We start from the raw sequence: 11,772 nt of genomic DNA, 5'->3' as shown, positions 1-11,772 counted from the left end.
TCGTGATTTTTTTTCATTTGGTGGGGGAGCACCCCCACCCCCGCCCATCTGTATGCCACTGTTCAAAGGCACCATAACCTTTGTAGCACACAATGAAAGGATTTGAAAAAAAACACGCTCTCCCTTACTTCGGTAAAAAAAAAATGTTCTTGTCTAAAGAAGGAATATTCAAAGCTAAAGGAGAACATATTAAAAAGGAACAACAACAGAAATATTCAAGCATATAAGTAGATTTGGAAATGAATTTTGACCGGATAATTCGAAAATTATGGCAAAGATAATGAAAAGGTTAAGATGAAGTCTGCTGATTAGCAAGAAGTCCGACCATCATATTCATCATTTTATGCCATTTTGGCGCAAGCCATTATTAACCCCAGACAAAACATTCCGTGTTCGCTCAAGCATGATTGAAACGAATTATTTTAATGGTATTTGAAGGATAAGATTTCAGAGCACCTATTGACACCAAAATATAGAGATCATGATTTGAAGCAAAAAATTTTATAGACTTTTCAAATCTGTCCCGTGTTAATACGCACTGTAAAGGCATATTAGACGAAATGGGCATTGTGTCATTTGTATACCAGACAAAGATGTGACTATGATAATGAAATGGCTATTTATAGTTCATCATTATTGGGCAATCTTGTACGAAACGGAACCGGATTCGACCATTATGAGGCTCTAGAATAAATGCGAAACCCACGGACTTCACCCTTTAAGTTAGTAAAGAGTTTAATCAGTAACTAACGAACTTTGGCTCATCACAACATTACACCAAGGTATCAAGAGAAGACGACGAAACAAGTGTGAACTCCGCCTGACCATTTAAGGACTTTACAGTTAAACCGTTTAAACGGAATATCATGTCCGACCCATCAGAAAACCAACCAATAAGTAGGTAAGTTTCTAAACTTACCTTTTAAAGCGTTTTGATATTTTTTTCGTCCATTCCATCGATCTGATTAGCCGTTCTCAGGATTTTGGGGGAATACGAATCCTGTATCGTGTAATAATTTCTTCTATAGCATTAGTCAAAATGTTTTGGAGATGATAGATATATACAACATGATTCTATTCATTAAAGTGACATATTTACTTGAGGCATGATCACGAGAGAGGAATTTCGATATTTAACTCGATGAATCTTTATTTCTTTTATCGATACATGATAGTAAATCAATATTTAAAAATAGGCCTTTCATATTTTGTCATAATCCCATACTTCCGGCTGTGGCCTTTGTTGCAATCATTTTTTTTTTCAATTAATATATCTTGGTAGTACCATTGTAACGCTGGATTGTTTATATTTTCATACCCCTAACATTACAGAGAAGTAAAGACCTATTCAAACATGGCCGCTTCACCGAACTTTGACGCGGTAAGTAAACAGGGATTTTTTTTCAAAAAAGTGGTATACATAAAATTATTTACATTTAATACATGTTTATGTAATTCCATACAGATTCATTTACTTTATCTGTATGGAATATGCGCAGTGTAAATTCTAATGGATCAGGGATCGACTAAAGTACAATCCTAATAAACATATGATGAACATTAGCAATAATTGGATAGCTGCCTTCGGATTATCTCAGACAATTTATATTATCATTCTAATTGAAGTTATCATTTTTAGCCATAGTAGTAGTAGTAGTAGTAGTAGTAATTCGCCATCGTCAATCAATAAGTCAGTAAGCAGCTCAGTAATTAATCGCCGAAATGATCCACAATGTGCTGCATTCAATCAAAATTAGATAAATAGGTACCAGGTGGGTGTTTCATAAAGCTGTTCGTAAGATAAGAGCGACTTTAAGAACGACTGGTGATCCTTACGCGCAAACCATCGCTAATGAATATACCATTTCTTGAAGTCGCTCTTAACTTACAAACAGCTTTATGAAACACCCACCTGGTACCTATTTCATGAAACGCTTGTAGGCAATTCCATAAAATATGTTCATCCGAACCCATGTATAGCCTATATGTGAGACCTTCATTGGTTTTTCTGTCTCTTATTTCTTGTTCTTTTGACAGTCTGTATTTTCTCAAAGGCGGGCTCAAAGGACCATGTTTGGTCAGTTTATGAAGTAAAGTAAGAGTTGAGAAAACAGGGGGCCGGACGTAGAGAAAGGTTGATTATTGTATGGAATTGGCCTTGTGCGTTGTTAAAGGCTTGCCGCGCTAAAAAGAAAGGGTAATATCATAAAATCCAAAGTCAATTTGGAAGTGAATAGAACGTTGATGGTATGAGATATGCGCATCACTAGAACTGAATATTATTTTCATCTTAAATTTGACCAATCAATCGATTAATCAATAAAAGAAATTATCTATGTCGTCTTGCCTAGATTGAGATGCAACCGGGCAAGAAAGTGGAATGGATGACCAAACCTGACCCAAGCCAGGTCACCGGATGTCCTCCTGGTCTCGAATACCTCGTCCAAATCGATCAGATCCTCATTCACCAGATGGTCGAGATCTTCGAAGGTAATAGGTAGTTTTCGCATTTACTACGGGAAAACTCTCTCTACAGCGCATCGATTCCTTTGAAAATGCAAACTTAACATCACAATGGAAAGCTGAGAGGTGTTTGTCGAAAGTTGGCGGACTGGGACAGCAGATCATCCGAAGATTTGCACCGGACGAACAATTGCAAATATGTCGTTGTCCAGATTCAAGAGATTCCGAGGCTCTCCCGGTCCACCAACTTTCGACAAAAGCCTCTCACCTCTCCGTTGTGATTTGACTTGCATTTTCAAAGGAATTGTCGCGTTGCAGAGTTTCCCCGTAGTAAATGGAAAAGTCTTGAATAAAACCTTATAAGCCATGCGCACACTATACGATACGAAGCGATTCTTTTTTTTTAATAAATTGCATTTTGCATGAAATATGAAAGTTCCAAGAAGAAAAATTATTTTATTTGAAGTTCGGCCTAATGTTATGAATAGTAGATTCATAATGTTACTTTGCGGCAAACTCTCTGGTCGGAGTAAAGTCCAAATCGGCTTCAAGTCGCAGTCGATGATGACGTCATTACGATTTGGAAATTAAATTTGACTTTTATTCCTACAAAAAGGCTCAAACTTGACTGAATTTCAATTTCTGAACTCTGATCGCTAATATATTCCTGGTTAGGATGTTCATATTAAACGTTATTACAATTTCTTTTAAATCAGGATCGCAACAGATAATGAGGCTGGGCTTTACAATCTTGAACAGTAAACGGATTCCAACTAAGTTCACTAGGTGGAGCAGATTGCTAAAGGCATAAATCTGGTCGTTCCCGTAACACTAAGGTTAGCGAGTAATCGTACGCTTGATTTTCTCGATTGATTCCATCGACTCCAATATACAATCAATCGTAAAAATCATGCGTACAATTAATCGCTACCCTTTGTGTTACGGACCCCAGGTCCTTGGATGGGATACTAGTATCTGGTTTATTTCTTCTAAGTATGTATTTACCAATTTACAGCTTTTTCTGAATTATTTCTCAACAACTATTTATTATTCCGGCCGTTATGTGGTGCAGATGTCTTTCAGTGATTTTGCACAGGCGTATTGGTAGAGTAGATAATCTTCGGCACCCTGAATTCGGCATTGTCATGACGCAATGCGTCATTTTGCGCCGAATTTGGTTTTGTACCTTCTGCCTCGCATCCGTGCCTGGCATACACACTCTCTCTTTCTGTCTGTGTCTCTCCCCCTCCCTCTCTTCTCTCTCACTCTCTGCCTCAATATCTTTATCTTACTCTCCCCCTCTCTCTCTTTCTTCGTCTCTAATGTTTTTACTTGTCCCTTGGCCGTATATTATAACTATCTTTTTCTATCCTCACGTTCTCATATTATCTTTTTATTCTATCTAACCTTCTGTACGCCACCACCCCCTCTCTCTCTTTCTTTCTATCATTCTTTCTTTTCCATCTTTCTTTCTTTCTTTTTTCTTTCTTTCTTTTTCTCTCTTTTTGTTTCTTTCTTTCTTTCATTGTTTTCTGTCTTTTATTTCATTCTTTCTTTCTAACTTTCTTTCTTCTTTATTCAATTATATCTTAGATCTTAATATATTAAATCATATCACTTCAACCTATTTTCTTGATCTGATTAAAATCTTCCCTAACCACCAATATTTCTAACTCAGCTTTATCTTATTTCTTTTTATAGCTGTAACAAATATTGAGATGAAGAATAAGTACGCCATCAAGAATTCTTTGGGTCAACAAATATTTTATGCCTTCGAAGGTGAGTCTGAATTAAATCATCACATATAATTTATATTTTTAATACTTAGATCATAAATCCATACATATGTAAAATATATATTTATCAGAATCGCAATCATTCTTTGTGCTTTTGAGCTGTATTATACTATCAATTACACACCTGTTAACCATTAACAAACCTGTTACACCTGATCGACTCAAGTAATATTTGCCATGCAATAATATTTCGTTTGTTATTGAAATAGGGCCCGAGATTTTGAATTGGATTTTAATTCATAGATGTATCGCGGAGTATCCATGTTGATTAATGAATAGCCACCAAACATACTAGCAATCAACACTGCGCTGATGAACTTTAAACAAATTTGATCATTTGTCAAATGATCAAATTTGTTATTGACACTTGCTCTTACAATACGATCATTTATTAATAAAGTTAAAATACCCCGCTGGAATTTTTTTTCCTGCTCGCGACCTTTAAAATGCTGGACAGATCTTCATCCATTTTGTTGAAGTAATAAATATTAATGTAGGAAATCATTAGACCAAAAATATGCAAATAATTCTTACAAGGCGGGGGTTTTCATTCGTGGAGCGTTGTGGCCCAGTGGATTAGTCTCCGGACTTTGGAACAGAGGGTCGTGGGTTCGAATCCCAGCCATGGCGTGATTTCCTTCAGCAAGAAACTGATCCGTAATGTGTTGCACTCAACCCTGGTGAGGTAAATGGGTACCGGTAGAAAGTAATTCCTTATTAAAGAAGCTGTGTGCGCTCTGAACGCCTAGCTTAGCCGGGTAATATAGGAGCGCTTTGAGCATCTAACAAGGTGGATATGTGCGCAACATGAATACCCTATATTATTATTATTTTATTATTATTGTATCATTGATTTTCTAAATTGTATCTATTCTGTTTCCTCCCAGAATCGACCTGTTGCCATCGTTACTGGTGTAGACAAGGCCGGGGTCTCGATATCCATGTGATTGATAATGAACAACGGGTGAGTTACGCCGCTGCAGTCACATCAACGAACCCGACTCCAGACCGATCAAAACTGTTACGTTATTTCAAATGATATACTTTTGGTCAGTTTGGAGTCGGTTTCGTTGGTGTGACTGTAGCGATATAATGATTAGTGAAAGATTTAGGTGACTGAGGGTATTTCAAGCCTATTTTTACACCCCTTTTCTTTGTACACATTTCGCATGTGTCACAAAATTATCTGAAAAAATACCCTTTACGAGAGTACATAACCATTGAATGGTTTTCAACCCATTGAAAGGATAAGACGTTCTTGTCAAAGAATTTTGAAAATGGAAGAGTGTATTCTTGCACCTTGTCTTCTTGTATGACGTCCTTAGTCCGCCTTGAAATTAATCACGAGTAAACGTACTGGTGGTGTTTTCGGGGTTTTTCTTTCTTTTTAGCTTTTAACATAGGCCTATCCACAATGTTCCGTCCATTCTGTAGGCGCTTTACCTTAGGTCCTAGGTCATACCGGTTAAAATTCTTCCTAAATTCTTGTAAAATCTCCAGTACGAACCTCTTATCCTCTTCCATGTTCTCTCTAGGAGGTGATGAAGATTGTTCGGCCGTTTCAGTGCTGTGCTGGGTGCTGCTGGTGCGCCGATACCGAGTGCTGTGCCTACCTCATTCAGATAGAAGCACCACCGGGCAACATCATCGGTTATGCCAAACAGACGTAAGATCATGAATTACACATTGTAAAACTGTAGTGTTAAAACTTACACCAGTTGGTGTTCATATAGGACCACATCCTGAGGTGTTGAAACAACACCCTGGAGATTGATCATAACACCAAAGAGTGTAAATGTAACAACCCAAGGTGTTGTAATATACCAATTATGTGTTAAACTAACACTGTCAATTTAACACCGGTGTAAAATAGCTGGTGTGGTCCTCTATGTACACCAGTTTACATCACAGTTTTTGCTGTGTAGGGAGTATTCGCAAATGCAACGGGAATGGAATCAAGAACACATGAAATGTATTGAAAAATGCACGTAAAATGACAATAAAGAGCCGGAAGGTCTTCATCCAAATAACTACTGTTTGAACGTATCAATCCTAATCATTACGGAGTTTTTGCTCCACGACCCACGACAGATTCAAGATCACAGAACATTTAGTGTCAAGAGCCCTTCTGACAATGAACCGCCAAGAGGTCTTTGTCAAAAAATGGATGAACCTGGAACAGCAGTTTCGTCCTAAGTTTCGGAGCTGACGAAAAATTGCAGGACGAAACTGATGTAATCATTCACCAATTTTCGACGAAAGACTTATTGTTTTTTTTTTCATTGTCTTCAAGGACATTTGACAACACATTTTGTATATTGTTGAATCCATCGTGAGTTGGGGAGCGAATACTCCATAATGTTTAGGACTGATACGTCATAAAGTCTCTATGGGGATAAGTGTATTGTCATCGTGCAGGTAACATTCCATTTGCCAAATGTGATGATGGTACACTGTTAAAAATTTCATACTTGTCGCCGGAAAAGAGCAGAGCGGATTCCAACTTAAAAAAAAAAAAATTCCTCCAGCAGATTCTCAAGAACACCAGTAATCATACTGCACTGTGTAATCTCACATGAATTTGTGCACATTTACAGAATTTGATATTTGTTGGATGTACTCTTACAAATTAATTGCAATAAAACTGATTTCCTATTCTTAAGACAGACCTGTTGTAGAAAATCTTTCGTGTAACAGAATGATTTGGTTATTTTTTCTGTAAAAGTTTTTTTAATTATTTTTCTTCTGTAAAATCTTGTTTTTTTTCTAACAATGTATGTCATATTTGGTTTACCTGATTGAAATCAATTAAACCTGTAATTTTAAATATGAAATCAAGGATCTAAAGCTTTAGGTCGTATCCGAGAGACCTAGTAACAAGTACTGGTGCCTTGCCAAGGGATAAGTGTTAGCACGCCGAGTGAGAATCGAACCAGGTCCCAGAGACCACCGCTCTATGACTGAGTTGCCACGTCTCCTAATTGTTAAAGGTCAAGTCCACCTCAGAAAAATGTTGATTTGAATCAATAGAGAAAAATCAGACAAGCACAATGCTGAAGATTTCATCAAAATTGGATGTAAAATAAGAAAGTTATGACATATCAAAGTTCCGCTTATTTTTAACAAAATAGTTATATGAACAAGCTAGTTACATCCAAATGAGAGTGTCGATGACGTCATTCACTCACTATTCCTTTTGTTTTTTATTGTTTGAATTATACAATATTTCAATTTTTACGAATTTGACGACTAGGACCTCCTTGCCTGAAGCGCTAAATACATGTACTAAAATAATGGAATTCCAAGTGTTCATGGAGGGATGAAACTTCATTTCACATGGCAATGACGAGAAAATAAAAATATTTCATATTTCATATAATAAAATACAAAAGAAATAGTGAGTGATGTCATCAGCTCCTCATTTGCATACCGACCGAGATATGCATATAACCGTTTTGTTGAAAATAAGCGGAACTTTGAAATGTCATAACTTTCTTATTTTACATCCGATTTTGATGAAATTTTTCAGCATTGTGCTTGTCTGATTTTTCTCTTTTTTATTCAAATCAGTTTTTGTTGAGTGGACTTGTCATTTTAAAAACTAATACCATGACCCTACTTGTCAGGGTAGTAGGTCCATGCTAATACTAACCTATATACTTCAAGAGCATCATAAGTTTATCACATACTACAGATAGCCATGGAGATTCTTGTCGGGATTTGAGGACACTACTTAAAGGTCAAGTCCACCTTGGAAAAATATTGATTTGAACCAATAGAGAAAAATCAGACAAGCACAATGCTGAAAATTTCATCAAAATCGGATGTAAAATAAGAAAGTTGTGACATTTCAAAATTTCGCCTATTTTTAACAAAATAGTTATATGAACGAGCCAGGTACATCCAAATGAGAGAGTCGATGATGTCACCCACACACTATTTCTTCTGTTTTTATTGTTTCAATTATACAATATTTCAATTGTTTGAAGCACAAAATGTTAAAATAATGGAATTCCACGTGTTCAGAGACGAATGAAACGTCATATCAAATGATTAGGACGAAAATAAAAATCTTTCATATTTCATATAATAAAATACAAAAGAATTAGTGAGTGATGTCATCAGTTCCTCATTTTTATACCGACCGAGATGTGCATATAACTGTTTTGTGAAATGAAGCGAAACTTTAAAATGCCATAACTTTCTTATTTTACATCCGATTTTGATGAAATTTTCAGTGTTTTGCTTATTGAACAGTTTCTCTTTTTATTCAAATCAAGTTTTTGTTGGGTTGGACTTGTCCTTTAACTTCAATAAGGCAGCTATACAGATAATGTAAATATCACACAGATAATGTAAATAATGGTAATTACTTCAATCTTAAGCTAAATTCTTTAATGATGACTCAATTCTTTGTGGTCTGTAGTAAGAGCTGGTGGTACCCACACATGGATGTGATGGATGCCGATATGAACCCGATACTGAAGATCAGAGGACCGTGCTGTATCTGTCAAACCGTCTGCTGCAGATGCGATGTGGAATTTAAAGTAAGTCCTCCCAAAGACATATTCTAAATATTACCCCTGTACAACAACATGCCCATATCAAAATAGCATAGGTCGCTGGAGAAACCATAATATTTTGTGGAAAAGAAGACTTATTCCCATAAACATTGCCGAACTCCCACGTTAGAAATATTTAGGTATTGTAACTCCAGAAACTCGTTTTTTACCCCTATACCTGTTATATAATGCACGTATCGCGTCTCGTTTTCATAGCTCAAATCACAAAAATACACATCATACACTTTCTAGTCCGGCTTATAATATGTGCAGTGTGCGGGAAAATGACCCCCTCTCACTCCGTATTGCCTTAAGGCTAATGATATGACAACACCAAGTTCACTCGTAACTTATTTGTTAAAGATAAAAAAAAATATTTCTTTCTCTGTTTTCATGGTTACCTACTACGTAACAGGTGATGTCAAACGACCTGAGTAGTGAACTAGGTGTCATACAGAAGCAATGGTCAGGTTGGCTGAGGGAATGCTTCACGAAAGCCGATCACTTTGGCATGACGTGTAAGTATTCATTCTCTTCTCTCATTTTTGGGTGGTCAATTTATTTTGAAATTTTAAACATGAAATAAAAGTATACCTATGAATGTGACACAAATGCATTGCCACATCACAAAGGCATACAACATAATTTTACCGGTAAAAGCATGCATGCTTGGGCCCGTTGCATAAAGCTTTTTGCCTGAGAAATCAGACTAACCTTAGTTTTCACTTTTTACCAGAGTTTTCTCAGGTAAAAAGTTTTATGCAACAGGCCCCTGGTGTCTCTCAAGGCAGCCTCATGTGGCCTTTTTTGTTTGATTACTATGACTAAATTTAATTATTCGTAAAATTTGCCTAAATCGTTGAATAGACTCTGAATCACTTGCCGCACAACAAACCTGTGGTGTGTTCAAGGTGTTAAGAAAGGGTGTAAACATTATGAATAGTTGGTAATAAACTCGCTAAGCCAATCTTGAATATTTTATTTGATATTTTTATAGTTCCTTCAGATCTTGATGTCAAAGCAAAGGCCACCCTCATGGGAGCTTTGTTTCTAATTGTGAGTATAATATCTGTCATTTTGCTTTTCAAAATCGATAACTCTTAGATTCGATCAACTTAAAAACTGATACAGTTTTGGTAATATCCTTATTATATTTTACCTCTTTGCAACTCCAATTGGTTATTTAGTGATTCTATCATTACCTATTTCTTTAAATTGTTTGCTCCTAAGTGAATATTTCCTTTTCCCCCTGCAATGAATAATTTATGGACAATTTTATGTTTCTATGTCCGTAGCCCATGCATATTATACATACCCCTGTTGGAAAAAATCACAGAAATATGTTTCTTTAAATTTTGTTTATCTTTTAGGAATTCATGTTTTTCGAGCAAGATCAGTGAATGTATACTACCCAGTGCTATCGTCAGAAGAGACAAAGTGGACTATTTTCAAATGGATATCAATGACAACCTGTAAAGGAAGCGAATAGGAAATAGTTATAATGTACAACAAACCTTTGCTTTAAAGGAAAGGTTATACCTTAATGTAAAATTGATTTTAACAAATATGGCAGATATATATGAGGAATATTTCACAAAAATCCTATGGAGAGTAACAGTAATGAATGTTGAAATTAGAAATTAAAGTATTGTTTTAGGTCATAGCAGCTCCTCACATTCCATATACATAGAACTGACTCTTTTATGTTTCATGATAGCCGAAAATATTTATTTTTCTCTTATTTTCTATAGAAGCGTGTATAGTAATTATATACTTGTAAATAGTTTTGAATGCACTGGTAATGTCATTTGACACTTCCTGAGAAGTCGTAAATTTATGGAATGCAAGGTGGGGTTGATGCCAGCAATCGATGTCCCAAATTTGGATTTAAAACAGATCTTAACTCGCCATATTCGCCAAATACTCGTTAATTTGTTTCCTTAATTTTACCTCTTTGATAGTTTATCACAGATACATGAGAATAAGGTTTTTAAATCCGGAGCGAACTGGCCAACAGTTATAAGTGTTGTCTCTCATTGAATGTGTGCTATGAATAACTAGTCTTGAAAATATAAATTTTTGAGATAACCATCAATAATACAGAGAATAGATTGGCCTAAACTCAAATGGTTTCTATTGCTACTTTGGTGTGATATGAATTCATTGAGTGGTTAATTAGTGTTCTATCATTCAAGTTGGGCTATACTACAACAGTAAACAGCTCAGAATGCTTCATAATGCTGGCCAAGTGTTAGTAGTTGAAGACTCGATGTGGCGCTATCGAGGCTTCTGGTTCGTTAATGCTTTAAAGAAAAATTCAAATCATTCATCGAAAGCGAGAATGAATAAATGTATTTAAAGTTATCTCTATTTGTATGTATTTATGTACATCAAGGGATTTACACACTTAAAAATGTTGGGCAACATACTGTCCATTGTGCTCGGTAATGTATGTTGGTAAAAAAACGTGTATGTATACATGATATATATGTATTCTGGGCAATTACTATCCAATTTAGCAAATGTATTACCCAATTATTAGTTTTTATCACCCAATTTGGTTTATTTTAACCAATAGTTGTGTGAACAGTATGTTGCCCAGGTTTGGTCTAAAGTTTTGCCCAACTATTTAAAAGTGTATACGCCAATATAAACTCCTCAAAAAAGGTTTGGAAATCTGACTTTGATCAATAATCCCTACTCAGTTTTAGTAAATATCAATGTGTAATTAATATTAATGAATAGATAATTTTATTTTCTTTAAAATGATACCCTACATGATATGATTGTGCCTTGAAATGTGGGGCAAGGTTAAAATTCAAAAGTTGCAAAATGACACAATATTGAAATTCTCCTTCCGTGGTGATGAAAGAGTTTCTCAGCGGTTCCTTTTAATTGTTTTCATGCACCTTAACATCGACATTAACATGGAATCAAACACACCTCTGCAC

General features: G+C 35.7%; 1 protein-coding gene across 2 annotated transcripts; it reads left to right on the top strand.

Annotated features, from left to right (window-relative positions):
* The first annotated feature begins 725 nt into the window (after nt 1-725).
* On the top strand, nt 726-10,768 carry LOC121427655 (phospholipid scramblase 1-like). 2 transcript variants are annotated; one of them, XM_041624167.1, is made up of 10 exons: nt 726-901; nt 1,333-1,381; nt 2,352-2,490; nt 4,165-4,242; nt 5,147-5,223; nt 5,795-5,925; nt 8,686-8,806; nt 9,237-9,339; nt 9,819-9,877; nt 10,192-10,768. In XM_041624167.1, the coding sequence occupies exons 1-10, from the start codon at nt 867-869 to the stop codon at nt 10,219-10,221; spliced, it is 822 nt and encodes a 273-aa protein (XP_041480101.1). In that variant the 5' UTR covers nt 726-866; the 3' UTR covers nt 10,222-10,768. The 2 variants fall into 2 exon arrangements, with proteins under 2 accessions (XP_041480101.1, XP_041480102.1); XM_041624168.1 differs by having other exon boundaries at nt 729-897.
* Nucleotides 10,769-11,772: the final 1,004 nt, after the last annotated feature.

This window comes from Lytechinus variegatus, chromosome 14 (assembly GCF_018143015.1).
Source record: "Lytechinus variegatus isolate NC3 chromosome 14, Lvar_3.0, whole genome shotgun sequence".
Lineage (NCBI taxonomy): Eukaryota > Metazoa > Echinodermata > Echinoidea > Temnopleuroida > Toxopneustidae > Lytechinus > Lytechinus variegatus.
Note: the sequence above shows the minus strand (reverse complement) of the source record. Positions and strands in the feature narration are given on the sequence as shown.